At 28.0% G+C, this 23,229-nt stretch overlaps 1 protein-coding gene across 3 annotated transcripts in view; it reads right to left on the reverse strand.

Annotated features, from left to right (window-relative positions):
- LOC111036048 (protein PRY1-like) overlaps nt 1-19,703 on the reverse strand; it is a 31,079-nt gene extending 11,376 nt beyond the window's left edge. The window contains exons 1-2 of one of the 3 annotated variants that reach the window (XM_022317934.1): nt 19,394-19,703; nt 124-286 (exon numbers count right to left, since the gene is read on the reverse strand). In XM_022317934.1, coding sequence (XP_022173626.1) covers nt 124-286; nt 19,394-19,473 — 243 coding nt within the window. In that variant the 5' untranslated portion in view covers nt 19,474-19,703. Of the gene's footprint in view, nt 1-123; nt 287-3,735; nt 4,065-10,565; nt 10,666-19,393 lie in introns of those variants that run through there. The other 2 variants (XM_022317935.1, XM_022317936.1) reach the window with 2 other exon arrangements.
- Between the last annotated feature and the right edge of the window lie 3,526 nt (nt 19,704-23,229).

Genomic DNA, 23,229 nt, shown 5'->3' on the forward strand with positions numbered 1-23,229 from the left:
TGTCCGGTTAAACGAGATTAAAAATAAAATCTAATGACTGAATGGCCATCGGCCGGTGACTAGTAATTCGATTGGTACGGATAAGTTATTTAATTATGTAAAATATAATATTTAATAATGCACCTGTCCCAATTTTGAAGGGGCGACAAATATCCTCCGTTCCGTTTTTCTGGTCATGACTACTCGACTATGACCCTGATTGAAGTCATGCCCATGGGTGGAGTCTTGGAAAGATGTTAAGTCGATGGAACTACTTGCATATCTTTGTCTCGGCAAACAGCGTAATCTAAAAATAAAATAAATTGTTTCCCAATTTTAATTAAGCCAGCCAATTATAAATACATATTTGATATCGGCCATGTTAAATGTCACTGTCGCAACCTTCTTTTCTAACAGTCATAAGTCAAAACTCCCAACATACATTATACATATATGCACAAATTATATATGATAATTTATTAAAAATAATTAACAATTAAATACTTAGACAAAAGTTACCTCCTTAAATAATAAATATTATTTTCAAAAATGAGAGAGGTTTGAAATCCACATAAATCATAGCTTAAAGACATTATTGACTTGTAAGCCAAAATCTTAAAACTCTAGGGTAATAAATTCATTTTTAACTATCGTCTATTGAGTAAGGAGTACCTATACTATTTAGGGACAACATTTTTTGTTTTTTAACAGAACTCCGATACCATAAAACAAATTTGTTATTTATATTATACAATATAGTATAGGCACCTACTTACGTTATAAAAATATTATTTTATACTACGTATATTTTTAATTTTAGAATATTTATAATCTGTAACATGCTTGTACAATAAGGAACAGGCGAAAATTTGGTGACAATTTATATATATGTATACATGAATAACGAAAGGAGGGAGGGAAAATATCTAAAAAATGGAATACTTCTATAAAAAACTATAGTACGCTACTACATATTTTTCCTCTACAAGAGACATCTATGAATCATAAATATGTTTTTGTTAACAAGGCAAACCACAACAGCATAAACATTACAAAAATCGGCCAGAAATAAAAATCGTGTATCTAGCCCAAAAACATATTTATGTTAAAAAAATATTTACTACATTATTCTTGTGTTATGCAATAGATGAATAGAAATGTGTATTTAAGTATAGCCTCATCCTATATTTTTTGGAATTTTTTGTTGTAATTAATGTCTGAAGTACCACCTCCTGTAGTTCCAATAGAAATGTATTAAATATAACATTTTAACTAGAAATGACTTCATGTGCTTATAAGCTACCGACTCCTGGCGTACAATCTAAAATGCATGATATAATCACTCAACACATGATGTTTATCTACATTCTACATTCTACCTTAAAAACACTACTTAGAACTTCAGTTCAAATTAGTTTTTATGTATGTAGTTCTAGCGTTTTTGTAAATATTTTCTTGAAACACTATTTTAAATACCGTATGTTCTTATGAAGAATAAAAATTGTTATTTTAATAAGTAGGTAAAAAATATAAAATATATTTAAGAATATTGATTAGGTTAGGTTTAGGTTAGGTTATATATCTTATTAAAAATAAATTTTGAATTTTTATTTGTAATTACCTGTACCCAACAAAAATAATTATTTTTATACTTACAAAATTGGCGTCTTATAGGATATTATATTATTTTTTCAGATGGATTAGTTAGTTATCTCCCTAGACATAGGTATAGTCCTAGAGAATATAGAAATTTAACAGCTAACGCTATGATACATAAATTCAAAATATCCTCATTTGATGATAGGTTACTGTTACACATAACTTCTAATATTTATATTTTAATTATTAACATGTAATGTAGTAATAATTGTTATAAAATACAAATTTAATATACATAATATAAAAAATTATTTTGAACTTTTTTGATCGTTTACGTAGGTAACTAGAATTAACAGATTTGTCACCTATTTTAGCGTAAAATTCGTGGACGAACGATTGAATGAGTTTTGGACTATAAAAAATTGTTTTTTATTTATTAACTTATAAAATGTGTGTTTAAATTGCACAATCAAAAGCATATAATATACCACACACACTAAGTTTGTACTAAATAATCATATACCATGATATATTAATTATAATTATGTTTGTTAAGAATATTAGGATAACTATTTAATTACAACCTTTATATCTTTCATTAACACTATTAATAAAAGAAAACAAAAAACGAGAGAAATTATGATTTGCAATGGAACAGGAAAAAAACTTTTTACCTACGTTCATGCTATTAACGATAAAAAATAAAAGAATAACTGAGTACAACAGTTACGACTTCTAAAGTCATTCTAATAATTTACACCACCGAACAAAATATAGCTTACAAAAATAAATATAAAATATAAATCAATAGACAAATAAACTAAACGTTATTTTCATTTTTAGTTTGATTTCTGATCAATTATAGAATAAAGACGAAATAAAGTAATTAAGAACTATTAAAATCAAACATAATAATAATTGTATTACGAATTACAAATACAGTTAAAAGTGCTCATGTTTACCATCATGGAAATCGAATGATCTTGTAGGTTAATGAGTTAAGAACATGTTCCGGTTTTATGATTCGTAAATTATTAATATAGGTAAGTATTGTAGTACTAAGATTTCTATTTAATATGTTCTTCGTCGTATGTTATTTATACCTATCTGTTTGAATCTAAAACTATTATTTGAACGATAAGAAGCAGAATGTAAATAATACTTGTAGAATATTTACACATAATTATTATATTTATTTAATAAGATATTTTCGTTATACAATAAGCAGTTCAAAAAATTGATGTATAATAATTATGGCGCTTAGTGTTAACAGCTAGTTATCGCCAGTAAAATATACAACGATAAATATTATACGTACACTCGATTATAGTATTTTCAGAGAAAATTAATTTGACAAATTTCAGTAAAATATGAAATTCTATCACAATTTTACCATTTTAATATTTCATTAGTAAAAAGTTTGGTTGTTACTTATATTAGTTGTATAAAATCATGAACATTTTTAAATACCAGAATGAAACAGCAGACTAATTGTTCGAAAAAATAAATTTATTGAGAAATCTGTAATCGGTAGATAATTAGGATATCAATTACTAATACCACTTAAAATTTCTGGCTTAATGATATAGATTATAAAAAAAATTCTTATTAGACGAAAAAAAATCACAATAGTAAATAAAATGATAATTTCAACAAATTAAAATGCGAACAATATAACATTAGTATAATGGTTGTAGATATCTCAAAAAAAAAAAATGGTTCAAAATTTTAAGCATACGTTTAGCGAAAACGTAAACTTTAATAGGTATATTTAAATGAAAATAGGTATGATCATGAAAATTAAATTATCTGAAGCAATATTATACTGCATTATATATACTTTTAGCTCTTAATAATATGATTTATGAATAGGTCTACTACACTACTCATACTGTACGAATAATGTTCTAAAATGTGTGTGTACATATTTACGATAGTATGATATATCGATTAATCATAAGTATATTCATGTGTTTTTGGTAAGATAACTATATTGTTATCCAGTTAGGCTAGAAACGAGTAAAAGACAATATTATACTATATTTTTTAATCTCAATGTATTTGTTATGATATAATCGTTTACAAGCAGACGATCGAACACACCCATAAAAATGCACTTATAAATGATAGAAAACAGAAATGAATTAGGATACTAACCTGTCGACGACGTCGGGTCTAGACGGAGGTTCTTTAATCACCATATTATTGTTATTAATATAGCATTTGATTAATTAAAATACAATACAAGACGCACGCTGCATGGTAAAATAATTAAATTAACCTATTATTAACCATTACAAGTGTCTAGTATTACTAATAATTACTACTACTTAAGGTATTACTATTATACTACTATTACTAGTTACTATACTATTTCAACTACACCGTAGAAATTTAATATTGTTATGATTGCAGTTATTATTATTGTTATTATTTTGTGTTACTGTTATAACCACAAACACTGTAAGATCGGTAAATATCGAAACACTTACGCGGTATATACAGGTAGGTATAATATAATAATAAAATTCGCGCCGAATTCGAACGGAGTTTCGTCACCGAGCGAGCAGCGTACCACTTTGATGTGTTGTAGGCACACGCAGATACCGCGCGAACCGCATTTCAGCGAGTGATTACTGCACAATGAGCAGAGTCTTACTGCCTACCTATGCCATCGGCCACAGGTACCTACGACTGTATAGTTGTTCCGAATCGTCGCGCACATGTGCGCATGCTCTTTACCAAGACTTTTAATGTTTTTTTATTATTATTATTTTTTATTGTTAAATTTTACTTTTATACAATGTAGAGCTACCTAGTGTAATGTACCTTATTATGATTAAACGCTCGTACAATGTTTTCGTGTGCGATATTTTTTACCGCCGTGCACCATACAAATACAATGCTACTACTATTCATAATAATAACAATTTAAACGAATTATGAAATGTAACTTTAAATCATGTATACCTACAGATAGTGTTGGTAGCATTTTTTTTACTTTTAATTGAAAAGGTTGTATTTTTTTCCTAAAAATTGCATGCATCCATTTTAAACATCTAGTCAAATAAACATCAGATTCAAAACAACTATTCGTCCGACTACATTGTACATTATTTATTTAGTTACGAGCTCGAAATAAAATTCAATATTATACAGTTATTAGTTGAACATGATTTTTGTTCAAGATTCAATGAAATATTATCAAATTGAATATTACTTGAAAATAAGTGTCAAAAATCGTAGTTTTGATTTTTTCAAATGAAAATTGAAACCGACATGGAAACAAAAAATTGGAAACAGTACCTATAACCACAATAAAACAATACGCAACGTAAACAATAACATACCAAACAATTATATAATATTGCAATAGCGGGTTTGTATAGGTATACATAAATGTCAATTAAAACATAATAATTTGCAAATTATTTATAATGGCTGGATTTGTTTTTTTTGTGCACGCTAACAATAGGATGTAATCATACATAATTACTGGTCTTCGAATATTGTTTCCGTCGATATCCCATTATTCTAGTGTTGTTTTCGCAATTACAATGTGCAAAAATTTGTCTACGCTTAAATGTACCTCCTCCAATATTTATGTTTTGTTATTGCTGTATAGAACTATAGACTATAGAGTATCCATATTATAATTAAGTTTATTTGTATAGTTTATACTTCCATATATACCCAATTACAGTTTATGATTGTTGTGACTTATGAATACAATTTTTTTTTTCAAAAATTTACCATCGGGCAAATTATTTAACTATGCGCTATTAAACAATAAAAGTATAAGAACCATAAATAGAAGGTTTGCATTTCGAACTGTAATTGGTAATATTAAAAATATATAAAACAATCATCACTAACAGCTATTAATGATGTGAATGGCACTTACTGAGAAATACTTTTTTGATAATGAATAATAATACTTACGAACATATAATACTATTATAACATCATAAAGTACAAAATAAATAGCTATATAGTGTGTAAGCACTTGCAAGTAAGTAAGTTGTATTCGGTCTTACATTATAATGTTACCAAATTAAACACAAATTTTTGCACAATAATACAACGGCCGTTTTAATAAATATAAAAATAAAAAATGAAAAACTTTTAGTATTTACAATTTTTCTAGATTACTATTTTTGATATAGGTATTTGAACATTTTTTTAAGTAGTAGACTTTTTTTTTATAATCAAAGAACACGTACACTCAAATACCATGCAAGTATTTCTATATTCAATCGTGATGGGCAAGTGACCAATAAGTAAAAATATAATATATTAAATAAATAATTGTAAAATACAAAGACATGCACATTTTTTAAAAATGTTAAATAATTTTTGGGTAAACATCAAATTACTGAATTGAATTAAACGTTTGATCAACATTATTATAAAAAAACTTGAAATAATATACAAGAACGCTTTTTATACTATTTTAAACGCTGTAAACAACATATCATTCGATGATAAAATATATTAAATAGGTCATCAAATCGATGTCGAAAACTATAACTATTAAAAGTGATTATTTCATTATTAGGGAAAAAATTTAATTTTATATTGACGTCCAAAAAAGAAGATAAATAAAACGTTTAGGTATAACTGAATATTGTTGATAATGTATATAATTCAAATCTAATGAGAAACTTAACTACATTTTCCAAATCAAAATCACTAAATGTACTTTATTTACGTATATACTGTAATTTTTTATTTTAAAAGATAAAAAAAATGTATATTTGGACATTTATTTAGGTATTTCGTGATGTACTATCATCAGAAATTATTATTATTGAGCAACAGAGTCTTATCATGTTTATAGAAAAATAGTTCACACGGCACGAAACGTACCAGCAAGAACAAACCTATTAAAAACATCCATGAATCAGGGCTTGAAATCGATTTCAAAATCGATTTTAAATATCGATAAAAATCATTAAAATTTTTTTAAAAAATCAAAATTAATATCGAAATCGTGAATGCTTGTAAATGATTTTCAAAATTTCTATTAAAATTGAAAAAAGTTAAAATCGATATTTTATATCAAAATCGAAATCATTACAATATAATCAAATCAATTTTAAATAAATTTAAAAAAAAAATCAAAAGTATACAAGCATACAGACATATCAGGTCTATTTATAATTAATATTTTTCATATGCACACTCAATGTTAAATTGGGTAATAACTTTGACTATACATATTGTATATCATGCACAATAGTGTGTATAGTAATAACTACTAATAATTAATGACTAATGTCTAATATTTTGTTTTCTGAGAATGGGATAATTACTTTAACTTGTTTGAAATGTTAAAGTAATAAAAAATAATATACAATCATAGTTCAAAAATTGAAAATAATTCACTAATATCAGTGATATCGAAATAATGTTATTTAAATTTTAAAATTAAACTAAAATCGAAATAAAAGAAAATTATATTTAAAATCGAAATCATAATATAATTAAATCGATATTCTGCATCAATATAAAAATCATAAAATCACAAAATCAATATATTATTTTTAAATCGAAATCGAAAAATATTAATATCGATAAGCAAAATTGAAATTAAAATCGAAAATTTTTGTTTCGATTTCAAGCCCTGCCATGAATATAATATACTAAAAAACGTACCTATTATAATATATTGTAATAATATTATTATCTCACGACTAAATATCAAACATACGTAATAAATTGCGGAGCCGATTGTTTTCAATAGAAACACAAGTTGATCAAATTCGATTTTCCCAGTAGATGTATGTTACCAATTTATAAACAGCCGGTACTTGAATTGTCACAAAATATTCACGAATTTTGAATAACAAAAAAATTATTATTTATTTTCTGTTCCTAAAAAATTTAATATTCTACAATAGGTACGCCCACAATACTCATTGTATCCACGATAGTTTATTTGATCAATTCAGTGGTACGAGTCGGATCACGTGTAGAACACGGGCCATTGAAAATCTTAATTCCACCTGAACCATATTATTATACTACTATTACTACTATAGTTTGTTTCGTAGCGCAAAAAAATACGAAGAAAATATATCAGTGACGCGTATCAATTATATTTTCCTGAATAGAAGCCAATTACTAGACACCCATACGATTTGTCACAAGTGTCATGTATAATACTTATAATAAATATATAAATATGTTATTTTTCCGTTTTCACTTTTCTAGTCTTTTCAGAGCGCGCGTTTCCTACCGCAGCCAAACGACATGAATATCCTATGACCAAACAATAAACATTATAACGTTACGAAACCGGCAATATCAGTACATAAGTAAACTACGCGTTGTTATATATTTTAATTTATAATATATTGTTATATTCGAAACACTTTAATTAGATAAGTACAAAGCTTAAAATCTACTTGGAAACAAGTTATAACCGCTTACAATCTTGTTTTTTTACATTATATATCACAGTAATCCGGTTAGTGTAATCTTAGAATTATTTTCGAAACGTTCATATGGCTTGAAAATAAAAACCAAAAACTCTTGACAAAATTATTTTATTTTTTTACAAATGAATATATTTTAATTTACTGACTATAATTTTTAACTTATACTTAACTATAATGACTGAATTCCCTAAAAAAACTTAAACATATGCCTTATAATTAGTTACATCTGTTAAAATGCATAAAATGAGTAAAAATTAACTAAATTAATGGGTTAAACATAAAAAAAATATTGTGTTTATTACTTCACAACGTTCATTATATTGCTTATTTTGGAATAAAACGATGTGGTAAGATGATTAACTAGGTATTAAAAAAAAATTCAGACTCTTAAAGGCTACGTTAAGTACGCCGTACCATGGTATAATGCAATCACTGATAAACAAGAATGATATTTTAAAAATCCATTTGCAAACCTCAAACGGAAAAATCGTTGACAAAACTAACCGAAGTAAAAATAATTTCAAAAACCATATACTAAACTGAAACTAGAAGATTTTAAAAACAATTCTCATAACCAAAACCAAACAATTTTAAAAAAACACTCTCGTGAACGAAATTCTTAAATCGGTTGGTTACAAACTCGGATCAGGTGTATTCTCATGTATATTATTATCGTATATACTACTACTACATACTCGCAAAACCGCCTTTATGTTAATTACATAGATATATAATTGTATCGAGAGATCGCAGGTTAGCGGCTTTATATGTAGCGCTGCTCATAAATTGAACACAATTGACTATAATTAATATGTGGGACGATGCGATGATATTATATATTTCTCGGACCTTCCCCGGAACAGACATTGATGAAGACTGAGTAAAAAAAAAAAAAAAAAAATTAGAAAGAAAAAAAACCACATGGACCCGAGTTACGAATTATTGTGTTGCAGATGGGTACCGTTTTTTATTTCTCTCGTCTGTCGCGGTCGGGTAAACGTTGATGATCACGGGAGCGTTGGAACAATTTTTCTACCGACGGTCACTATAACATTATATTATTTATGCTGCACTACGGGAGTAGTACCTACACGTACGCAACGACTCCACTTGGACCGTAATGATCGTTATACTCCATTATTATAATGAAAACTGGCATGAAGGTGATGACCGCCGACGCCGTCGATCCGGATACATACATACACACAAATATATATATATTATATATTATGTATATAATGTATATATTATAATGGCACTGCACCGTAACGGTATATTATATTGCAGTGAATCACTCTGTATAGCCACTATATACTTTAGTGCATATTATATATATATATATATATATAGATAGATACAATGATAAATAAAACACAAAGCGACGGTGGTCTATATACTCAGCAGTGTACTATGTAAGCTGCCACAATCGATTATTGTAAAACTATATCTATATCGCAATAATATTATGTATAGAGTTTATTCCGTCCAAATAGTGTACGACAATACGACATCGTAATAAAAACATTACGCTTGTCCTGCCCGTGCAGCAGAAATGACGATCTGTTTTCGTTACGTTGTTACGTATATTATTTGTATAGGTCAACGCACGCGTTTTATATGAAATCATTACGCGAATATTGCGCGTGCAAATAGTATATTATTACCAAAAAATATTAATCTTCAGATTGTTAGTACTTTACATTCTTTGATTTTGAAAAATCGTACAATCTACACCGACCAGGAGTTATTAATATTGTGTTTAAAACAAGCCCATCTGGTGTTTTAATCTAAGTATCTCGAAAAAACCCTAAGCAATAAACGACTTTGATATACTATTTAATATGTAGTTGTAAAGTAACTATACTAATAGGTAATTAAATATCACAATATCTACACAAATTACTTAGTAGGGACCCTACTATATTTATTAGTATTGTTATCATTTTATGTTACCTATATAGGTACTACTCGATAATTAGTAAATTTTAAATACATATAAAACACCATATAATAAATGAAATTCCACTGAAAAAGAAACTACTTTATATATGTTTTTTAAACAATAAAAGTATGTAAAAATTCAATATGAAAATCAACGTTCAACGTTTTTTTTTCGAAACTCAGTTTCAATCGATATTCTATCGATTATTTTGCGTAGTGCATGTATTATGCAATATGCGTCCATATTTGAAAAAAATGTACAAGGGAAAACATAAAGCAATGAGAAATTACTTTCTGCCAAATATGAAATAATACAAGACATATCACAGAAATTAGCACATGGAAACTAATATTATTATTTTAGTAGGTATGCATGACATTTAATAAGTGTATGTAATAATATTGAGTTGATTGACGATAGATAGAAGGAAATTAATACTTAATTGTAAGTAAATAATTCACAATAAACATTTAATAATTAATATCTTAAATAGATATATAGACTAAAACACTTGAAATATATAGGTACCCACTTGCTATAGTTATTACTTATTTGTTTTAAAAATTCAACCACTATAGCTGGTGAATAGTAAATATACTCACAGTTGTCATTATTTTCTTATACAAAACTTGAATAATTCGCGAAGACACCTTTAAAGAATGCATGTGTTCTATCAACGTGTTCTAGCAAGACTAAACAAATTTAACAATTCATACTCACAAATTTACACTTCAGAGTACTGTATTAATTATTTCATCCTTCATTTCAAATTGTGCGACAGATCATTCCCGTGAAATTATTAACTACGCGTTTCCTCCTTTTAATAAGTCCATACATTTTAATTTGTAAGCCTAAATGTAGGCAGTTTATACACTACCCAAATATTACATTTTTTATTAAAAACTTTATTTAGATTTATTTTATTTACAAATATAATACATCAATTACCAAACAATTTGGTTTCTAAAAACGTTCATACTCCACAAGTACAGCTACCTACCAACATTATATATTTTTAGTGGGTTGACATTGTAATACTTAATATAAGTTCACTATAGGAAATTATTATAACGATACGTGCTGGCACCTAATAGAAATGAATTTAAAAAAATAATTGTGCATTATTCTGTTCAGAAACAAAGTAAAAATAATTAATGGAGTGTTCCATAAATTTAAATTCTGTAAACCAGCTGACCCACTATCCAGTCACTAGTCAGTATTCACTATACACAATACTAATTTCTATCATCCGAAGACATTCCATGCAACTTTTTGCTTGTGATAATTTAAATAAACGATTTGTATAACGTGTTTAAATTTAAAGTGAATAAATATATTTTTTTAATTCAAACGTTGTCGCCGTATCATTGAAAAATGTATAGAAGGAAGAATTTTATCGACTACTTAAGTGCATAGTATATGTAAGGTATAACAAAATTAAAGGCCAAATGGTGTTTCTATGTCTCTGCAAAATACTTTTTTTTTTAAGAAAGTAGTTACCTAAATGTTTTACTGCTGTAGTACAGTCTATAGGTATCAACTGTTAATTGTAACTTGACTCATCGGAATTGAGTAAGTCACTAGCTGTAGTGAATGTGTTAAATTTGAACTAAACCATGAATCATTTTATACGATAACGAGATTATGAGCGAATATGTCAGCTGATATTATTGTTAAGTATATTTCGGGTAGTTACTTATATTGCTATAAAAGCAAATTATAGTATTATTAAGTTTTAAATAGTAGCCTATTAAGTAGTTATACTGTAGTTTGGAATTTTTTCTGTCGAAACATTGCATGATCTCTGTGTGTATAAAACATAATAATGTAAAAGTTTCAAGTCTCCACGAAAATAATATTTTTGAATTGTAACAAAATAACTAAAATCATTATTCCTTATATAAATATCCAATTTCGTCTAAATATTTTGATTTCTTGTAGGACAGGGATTTGTGGTTGGTACTTATGGAGGTAAAAATGAAAAATTGCCAGTACTTTTCATAATAATTGAGAAAAGCAAAAAATAAATCATGGAAAATCGTAAATATTTAAACAATACCAGTTTTTGATAAAAATCGATTATTTTATTTGGTTGTATTCATAAATGAATAACCATAGCTATTATACATTTTCACCGAATATTTATTAGAGTTTTCAGTACACAATACGATTTTCAAAATATTTTGACTCTTTTGGAACTATTTATAGATACATTAACATTTTTTTTGTGCATAATGTTAAAAGATTAACGGTAATTAATTTAAGTAATCATAGTAAGAAAATTTAGTTATCTATTATATTTTTTTTGGTTAATAAATCAATATACTAGGTAATAACTAATAATAACAATAAATAAAAGTGTGTAACATGTTCTTGTACAGTGTTTCGTCATATAATACACTATACAAAATGGTATCACTGCTAATGGATTTGATGTAATTGAAAGGAATCCGAATACACAATTGGGTATTTATAATATATAATATTATTGTAAAATTATTAAATTAGGTATACAAATGAGTAACCTATAGGCTATAACTAAAATGTATACCTAATAACATGAATTTACATAAATTCATGACTTCGATGTTTTTCGGTTTTTGTGCACAGAACCATTTAATAGTTTCGCTTTTGTCAACGCGATAATTATAAAGCATGCAATAAAAATATTTAATTTACTTATAACATGCAATAAAATACCAAACCTAAATATTTGATTATATTATTTTTTAAACATAATAATACAAAAGGTACCTAGGTTGCGGACGCTAATAAATGCTATACAATACTATTGATTTTTATTTTTTAGAGTATCAAATAGGTACCAAGAATTTTATACAATTATTAATTTTATTGTTAAACATTTTATAATGAGTCATTTTACAAGGAGGACTACTAAAACAATTAATTTTTTATGATATATGTTATGAAACAAAAATTGTAAGAGTATGTTCCAATAAACCCTTTATTGGTATGTACTTTAAGTATTTTTATTATTTCTGAACTCTGTTACATACATTATGATATAATTATCAATAAGTTCAAACATTGATCAATAAGCACAATTGAATAGGAATTTATCATTGAATAGGGTTGCATGTACAAACAGAAAAACGAAAAGAACTTTTAGCGGAGGTCGAAGAAATTGAATTATGAATTAGTTATAAATTTAAAATTACCTATATAATCTTATCATAATAAATATTATATACACATTTTTAACTACTGTATCAATAAACGTAATATTATGTGATAAAAAAAGAATGCTATAGTTTTTACATAGATACATTTTATTGTCTTGAAATTGCCGTATACTCATTTTAAGGAAGAATTTTTTCTTCCCCCGATGAAAGCCTTATAAGGAGTCAACGCTCATTTTCAAAAAAAAAAAACACCAAGTAAACAACACATTTAATTTTGTATACAATAAACTGAATAAGTAATATTGAGATTTAATTGCGTCATACATTTTAATCGGTCCAAATCCCCAAGGTTATTATTTTAAATAATTTTTACAGTAAGTACAATATTATTTTAATGACAATTTGCTCAATTTTACGTATTATATATAATGTATTATATGTATGATACATATATCATGTGTGACGTATGTACAGAATATTAGAGCACACATACATTTCTAGGCGTTAACGCATTGATGGTGCAGAGTAGTAAGATTGTGTGTAGGTACATATTTTTAGAACTATATAAAACTACATAAAACTAGTAAACTTTCAGATAATACATAAAACATAATACATAATAACATATTGAATATTAATGCATATTGTAATACTGTCCTTAATATTTCATATATTCTAAATATTACAAGAAAAAAATTAGAGGTTAGTTTTAAAAGTATGATGCGATGTGTTTTTATTATTCTGAGTAAGTATTTAGTATTTAGTAGGTATAATATAGAAATATAGGACCCAAACATAATCATACATTTTCAAACTTCAAAAGTCATAAATAAAAGCTATATATGCAATTTAATTATTTATATAATTATTAATAATTATTTACCTAGTAAAAATAATAATATAATCAGTGCTGTACAGCTGTCTTACCACTTGAAATATATGTGCTATCGTGGAACTTGAGGTAAATACTTGGGATAATGATAATTTTTGACTATCTATAGTGATATTATTTAAAAAATAATAAATATATATACATACATGTAATATTTATACACCTACAATTGGTAGTTACACTTTAAAAAATAATGTGTTTGTATTTTAATTTATTTTTTAAAGATATAGGTATCTACTTCAAGTTATAATAATGGTGAATAGTGAATACACATACACTTTTCAATGGACATTTCTTTATGAATTTTTGATTAATATTGTAATTTATAAGTAACAACGACTTTTAACAATTTACCGTTACCAATTACACGATGAAATAAATTCAAGTAATTTATCTGCGAAATAAGCTTCTTTTGTTACTACTTCTTTTAAATACAAATTTATTAATTTTAAATTTACTTTAAAAATATTGCTGTTTAAATCGGCAAATAACAAATATCAAATATTAAGGAAAAATAACAGATTTATTGTCTATAACAGTTAGTAATACAATACAATTTACAATACGATTCTCTAAAACTATTATCAGTTATTATTATTATTGGTAGGTATAAGACTATTAAGTTACTTACATAACGTACATATATTGCACGGATTGTTACTTCTATTTTATTACATCATAGGAAACAACGAGTAAGTACATAGGTCGTGTCGTCGAGTTATTATATTTGTTTGTTATAGATGACTGTTAGTGTACTCAGTGTACTTAACTAAATAATTATTGTTTGTCTATTTTCCGTACACAACAATAATTATTGTTATGTATTTTTGTAGCCGTAATAGGTATGAAACGTTTTGAAAAAAATAAAAGGTGAATGGTGATAATATATTATAGTATTGTTTCTGATTTATATTAATTTACAAGTGATAATGTCAATTAGTATATTTAGGGTTATTGTGATTTATTTTTATGGACACGCGTGGAGAGTTTTATTTAAAACAATTAAGTATTTCGTTTAACCTAGACTAAGCAGATATATCAGACAACACAATGTCAATACTCAATAGAATACTATACAGAATATTTTAATAGATGAGTGTTGTACCTACTGTTGTTTGTGGGATGCTTGTCTTTGTAGTCGATCCATTCTCTAGCTACCCTCAAAAACTAGTGTTAATAATAGAATATTGTAATCGAGAGAGGATTGTATTGACCTATTATCAAACTTATCCATTTTCTGTTTTTCTACCTCAGGTTTTGGAGATATTTCAATAAATTGCAATATTTTGACATTCTCATTTCTCATATAACTCGAAAGAAAATTAAAAAACCGACGTACACAACAGAAAATGTTTTTACTTTAACATTACAATCCGTGCAAATAATACAACTAACGAAGCTGAACCTGAACTAATGAACGTACATTTTGCTGTAACGCACCTGTAAGACGAAGACTACAAATGCGGGTGTGGCGTCCTCATATTAGTTTTTACTTTTTATCATTGCACGTCTCATACCGGAAATAAACATTTTTTAATTTTTTTTAAATTTTAGTTCAATAAATATAAGGTTACTCTCCTTTTTAATTTGGTTGCAGTTAGAAATATTCAATGCTTGGTTATTATGCTTATTATCAAACATAATTTGAAAAAAAATGTTTTATGTATTATTGTTTATTGCACGATAGTCAATATGTCATATTATTTATGATAAAGTGAACAATCACATTTAAAACATTGAAGACATCCCTACAATTTTTTTAATATTATTGTTCATGCGAATTTATTTTCTAATTTATATTTAAACTTCAAAAAAAATTTTAAGTCTTTCCTAGCATCGTCAATGATTTTCTAAGGCAGTTTCACACCTATAGTGTCCATTTGACGAACACAAATTTAAATAGCAGTCAGCAGAGGTTTTAATCTACTCTATAAATCGTCTTACATTTTAGTGATTTTACTGTTTGAATAGTTAAGTAAATAAGTACTTTATTAATTTAAATGTTTAGAGTTATATTAGTACACGTCAAACTATTTAAATTAATTGAATTTCTATTTTCAACAGTCAAAATGTATTACTCTTTCTTATTTTTGTCATACTAAAAATATGTTTGAAAAATAGCATTCAAATTTTAGTATCGATAAGTAGACTATCATTAATTTGTTTATATACATTTCAAAATGTTATTACGAATTACGATAGCACTCATTAGACAAAAATTAATAGTTAATACTTTGAATTACTATGATTTAGATTCATTCTATACTGTATATAGTTTGGATATAATATATTAATATAAATATTTAAATATATTTAATTATTTAGTTGTTTTAGCCCATCTAATCAATAAAATATATGAGACTCAGTCTTACGTGATAATCATTTGATAATACTGATTGTAATTTATTAGTTATTACTAAAATAATTAGGTATTCATGTGTTATAATGGATTATGAATAATGAAATAATATAATTAAAGACATTTTCTAAATATAGTCACTCATGAATCATAATGATCAATACATTTTTATTGATGTGCTAAGACGCTGTAGAATACAACACTTCGTAATAATATACTTAGATACACATTTTACTAAATAGTTGATAACATTATTAATATTTGTTATTACGAAATAAGATGTATTAGAAAAATCGACGAGTCATATAAATTCAATAGTTTCTCTGTGTGACTGTTCGAAGTTCTGCATAAAGCAAATTTAACAGTGGATACTAAAAATAAATAAAATAAAATACCTACCTAAAATGAAAGTTGCTGAACTAGTATGTCTTAAAATAATAATAAAAAAATGATTACCAAAATAATTATTCTTAAATAAAATCGATTTGAGTCTTGGATGAATCGAATAATAATAATTATCTTATTAATATTAATATTGTATTTTTAACCTGAAAACAATTTATTATACCATGCATAATACTATTATAAATATATTATAATTAATAAAATTAATAATAGACATTTAAGAAAATAAATCAGCATGGTTTTTATCGTTTTATGTGATAATTTTATTATATTTTATATAATATATATTAATATATTAATATAAATATTTTATCATATTATTTATGTATATTATATATGTAGAAAAAGTAAGAAGATTATATTAATAGTTTTATGTTTACAAAACAAATTTGTTAACATTAAGACATTATTAACAATATTCCTATTATATACTTATGTAATTTTACAAAAATAAGACTAATAATAATAATTTCAACTGTTGTTTTTAGATCAAAAGTCTCAGGAGCATTAAGACATCGTCATACTTTATCTACATTTTAAAAATATAGGCACAACAATTAATAGTAAAAAAAACTCCAAGCCGTCTACCATGAAATACCAATCAATCTTTGGAAGTAAATTATACTTTCAAAAATTGATAATATAACGTATTACGTATAGTCTCTAAGGGACACTACAAACAAATTAAGTTTTTTGTCGTGTTATTTATTATACATCTCTTCAGTTGAATTAAATCCCGAAACTCGGAAAACAATCGACCAATGACCACAATTCAGAGTTAAAGTTAAGACGTATAGGTACAACAAACCACCAACCGGCAACCAGACCCTTAAATTTAAATACTTTACCTATTTTCACCTTCACTTACACCATATTATAAATTATAATGTATACTTAGTACTACATAGGTAGTACGTACTGTATATAAGTATGTTGATAGGCGGGATCACGGGTAGTATTTATATGGTATAAATAGACGTAAAACAATGCTCGATGAAACATGTAGTCATATCGTCGAGGGATTTTTCGTTTTACACAAATTGTATTTTATAAATAAATGTCCAATATTTTGGGACTTTAATTATGATTATTGCATTAATACTTCCTAAATGTTCAAATAAAATATACATAAAATACATACTGGTAATTTATCAATGTGAATAAAAAATAAGTTTTGTTAAATATTTATTGTTTTTAAGTACATAATATAAAAGTGTCAATTTATTTTCTACTACTTTATCTTTCAATTAATAAGTGGTTTATTTTTTGCCCGTGGCGATGATGAGTGTTTGCCGGGCAGGTTGTTAGGAAGGAGAAATGGAGCTTTTAGCGAGCACTATGGTCAGTTTACATTATAGTGGTGGGCGATGGCTATAGATATTTAATTTTTTTTGCGACACCCTCTCATTTTTCGTTAATGGCAAAAAAATATGAACTGCAAAGTTTAAATTCAACCGTTCAATTTTAAGCCACTCCCTGGACACTTGAAGTTGAGTAGTTTTATAATTGTCTACGAAAAGCTCTGAACATTGTGCAATTTGTCCTCAAATTATTATCGCTGGTCAAAGCTTACACAACATTAATGAACATATCCATAGTAAATTATAACCTAACTTAACCTTGTATATTTCAGATTTTTGGGTTAATTTTTGTATATAATTTATGAGAAATGCGTTGCACTATCACGTATTCATTTTTAAATTAACTTGCTATTTTTCTTTCAATTAAGGACTATTATAATTAACTTATACTAATTTAATAGAAAAAGATGCACATATTTTGTGCAAGCGTTAATGAACTTTTAAGATTTTTTAAATCATCAAAAATTCACTTAAAATGTTTTTCTAATGGAATAATTAATAGGTATTAGAAATAAATAGTCAAATGTTGTAAGAACTGTATGTCGTTCTAGTACTAACCGACTCAATTACACGATGTCATTAATGATAATTTAATCAATGGTATACCGTATGCAATACACCAATACCTATCTTAGGCGCCAGGCGCAGCAAGGACCAAATATTTTTAGGAGGGGCTGTTGTAGCTCTCATATTTCCTCCCTATTAATCTGTGTGAGCACTTCCCCTATATCCTTCTACACTCTACCAAGTTGGTATATTTTCAGGACATATTATAAATATAAATTAACATCAATATTTATTTATTATAAAGTATTTATCCAATATGATTCACTAACATTCACATGATATACCCCCATATTTTCCTTTAATAACGTGACTATTACTTATTCAAAATTCAAATTCTGATAATTTAATTTTTTTATATTCTTAAGGACCATATTTTCAATTATTTAGAATGATGATCACAAAATCAGCTTAATAATTTACGATAAAGAAGGTAAATTCTCGTTCGAAAAAAGTGATTAGTACCGCCCACAGAACACTCCTTAAATCCTTAAATGGTATAACAAATCTAAGCATTTGCCAAATTTTAGAGAAACAGTTTTGCATAACTCGTTTTTAGCCAATTTAATGTCTCATCGAAGAAAACATTTTTCGCGGATTATTATCAAACATACATATTAGGGGTGATAAACCCCCACCTAGCTTCACCCATGATACCTATATATCGTAATGAATTTTATGTATGGGAAACATAATTCGCACTTACGATGGTTCCGGTGCGTCGGCGGTGGCGGTACGGCTAGTGGACGGCGCTGAACGCGTCGTCGTCTGCCTGGACAACATCATCGTGGTCGGGGAACAGTTGCAGCAGTGGATATAATCGTTTCTATATCGGACTATGTCTCACATATTGTTCCGGTGACGAGGAATGCAAACGGTTAGACTTTCTTTCCACAATATTGTACAGGACCAAGCGCTTCGATTTTCCACGTTTTTCCTGGCGAAAAGCACGACTGCGCGGGCGGTGATGTAACGCAAACGGCGACCGTGACGATCGGCGGACGGGCATACTCTGAAGAGTGCCGGCGAAACGCGCTGACTGACGCGGCGCCGCCGACCCTTATCGCGACGGCGCAGCACGACCGGCGTTGGCGTCGCGCGTCGTTGCTATGGCGATTGGAGTACCTTTCGAAGGCACACCGGAAAAATCTGATTTGGTTCAAAAGACGGGGTAGGTTGTGTTGTTTTTCAGCAGCCCCCGAATTTCCGCAGCGAAAGGTTTGAAACCAGGATACTTACTGGATCATTTTCCCTAATGGTTTTGAGTGATTTGGAAATTTTTTTCTCAAACATCAGCCGTTTTCGTGGTCCATCGATAAATATTTTTCCTTTATCTATTGTTTGCCAATTTCTCATAGTATTAAGAAATTAAGAACAATCTAATAACGAGTCGAACAGTATTATTGAACGTAGGTAATAATAAATCGGTTGCCAAATAATGTCATAATTATAGACGTACATATAATATGTCTATGGTCATAATAATATTCCCGCGGCCTGTTCACTGTTGTCTTGTTATTCGGTTACATTGCCGATGGAATAAAATATTCCGCCGTTCTGGGTTTATCGCGGTAAATACAGATCGGCCATCACTACCCATGTACCGCAGTGTTAATCTAGTATTTTTTTTTTTAATCTAAAATCTGAAGTGTACGAGGACGAGAAAAAGGAAAAACTATGATCAATATTTATTTTTAAAATTAACGTACGTTCGATAGTTATTTAATATTATGTTTTAGAAAATTTCGTAGCGAGCGTTTAAATCGGTTTTTTTTTAACGATGCAAGGTACAATATATCGGTCGCGGCTTTCCCGTGCACGACGTCTATATATTGCAGTGCAGCTGCACTCGTTTTTATAGCAGACACGTCCATTACACCGAGTCGATCGTGTCGATATGGGATTGACGTCACTCGGAGAATATTCGTACGCGTCGTATGATTATCAGATTATTATGTTTGGTAATCGGTTATCTCCGTTCGCGGCGCATACAAAATATATTGCACCGTAACTGCAGCACGTGTCAATGTGTTATGGACTCAAAAGTATAGCCGGGTAGGCAGGTTAACGTTTTTTGCGAAAACCCGCCTCACACTTAAACTACCGTTACGCTTACGACTCTCGGGCCGCGTCGAAATATAATATATTATACAAATTAATTTATAACATTGGTAATTATATGTTTATGTACATTTCTATGTTTTCTCGAAGAGAGCGATCTTGTGCGTTCAATGTTCGTGCACAAGGAAATAGGATGCTCAAGCAAATTATTAAGTAATATAAGATAATGTTTGGAGGCACCGAATTGATTCTAAAAAGTAAACACAATCCAAAACGACATTCTCTACCACACCTTTATATACGGAACCACTCGAGCGATTTTTACGCTAATAACAGTGGTGTAACTGAAGCTCGGCGTGGTGATGGCTGGGGGTTGAAGGTGATTAAAATGTCTAGTAGGTACAACCACAGAATGACAACAACTCTTGACATATAGAGGGTTCTCCCTCCACACCACACATTAATCAACTTTTTTATATTTTTTGTTAATGCTAGTAGTATAATAATCCCGATATATGGAATTCTACTTTATATATTACCCTAATATATTTAACGATATTTAATAGTAAGTAGGTACCCACCTAATTTGATAATTTTATTACATTTGTACCTAACCGTGCTTTGGCAACAGGCAATTATGTCGGATGAATACTGAAATATTAAAAAAATCAATATACACTTTATTGACGCGTTTAAATTGGTTTTTAAGTTTGTATCCGACAATGTCATAAATTGCTACCTAACTGCTATTGGCAGAACGTACATTATACATGTATGTGCGCATCATACCCTGTGAATGGATGTATAGCGATGGCGGTCATACACATTAACACTAAACATTCGCGTTTCGTTAATTATTTCAATAACAACAATGTAACTGACACGGTGACACCAATAGACATTAGTCCATAAGGCCGTTATGGGCAATACAAGTACTCAAGTCTTACACATAAATGCACTAGAGTTATATCGATAAAATAATATACGCAGTGTCGATAATCGGCCATTATAACGTATTATTGCTAATAATAGAATCATCCACATGTAAAGTTTTCGACAATCGGAGAGAGTGTACAATATATATTATATATTGTGTACATGTACTGATGTACGATAAAGTTCAACCAATATCATACCGCTCAGACGGGCGATTTAACCTAACCTAACCTAACCCAGTATACGACGTCTACTACTAACCTGCAGAAGCAGCTGCTGTTAATGCTAAATACAACAGAAACACTATATCACGTATAGTTATAGTACAAATACGCTCGAAAACCCGTTTGTCCAATTTTATTATTCTCGTAGTCGTCGTTTCGTAGGCATATACCGGGTGATCCATTTAACCTAAGACACTCAATACTTCAAAAACTATTTTAACATAAATATGTTTTGGGGCTGCAGAATCCAAGGATTAAATGTTTCTGACAAATTTTCGTAAAGTTTTCGTTGTCATGGTTACTTATTCAACAAAAACATGTTTATGATTCTTTGATTTTCCTTGCAGAGGAAAAATATCCAGTATAGCGTGGTATGGTTGTATTTTTTACTCGATTTTTTATAAAGTTTTTAAGCTTTAAACAACATTTTTCTAAAAATGTATTTTTTTTTCATTTTGTATTGTTTTTATTTCCATATTCCAAGGCGGAAATATTTTTGGAGTTATAAGATACATGTACGTTTTGAACGAGTAGTTGATAGATTACAGGTATTCAAAGCATTAATGAGCCGATTGAAATGAAACACGATAAAAATACAATAAAAAATATAACTTTTTATAAAAAAGTTATTTTGTAACGACTTAAAATAAATAATTTTGAACACGTTGGTATTTTCCAAAATAATGAGTGACCCTGCAAGGATCACCCTATACCTATAAATGAGAATTTCTCACAAATACGCATCACTATATGGCACATAATAATAATATACGATTATACGTTCTAATCGAATTTCGAACGACCGGTACGATTACGGGACATCGTTACAGCGGTCCTATATAGCTGCGTGCGGTTTCGAGTCTTATCGAAAATAAAATCGCATCGACCGCAACCGGTCGGACATTTTTTTCTTTTTTTCTCGCAAAACAGCGTTTGTTTAAAAAACTTACAATTAATTTATACATTAAACCATTATTTTATAATTGCGTACAACGAACAACTTTGAACAGATACAAAACATATTATTATAGTTGTATAGTCGTGCAATCAATAACCGCATTTCCTCAACGATCACTGATATCTAAAAAAAAAAAATGACTTTGTACCTTTAACTGTAACCTATTTCGTTCAGCGTAATAATTTCTTAATCATCAAAATTATTTCGATTTCGCCTCTTATCAATCGACGATATGATAATTAAAATATTTGATAAAGTTGTCTAAAGTATTGAGAAAATAATGTATAGGTACACATGCTTCATTTTAACTTGAATAAGTTCTCACTAATTTATTGAGGCATATTAAACAGTGCAATTCTTTAA

Source organism: Myzus persicae, unplaced genomic scaffold (assembly GCF_001856785.1).
Source record: "Myzus persicae strain clone G006 unplaced genomic scaffold, MPER_G0061.0, whole genome shotgun sequence".
NCBI classification, from domain to species: Eukaryota; Metazoa; Arthropoda; class Insecta; order Hemiptera; family Aphididae; genus Myzus; species Myzus persicae.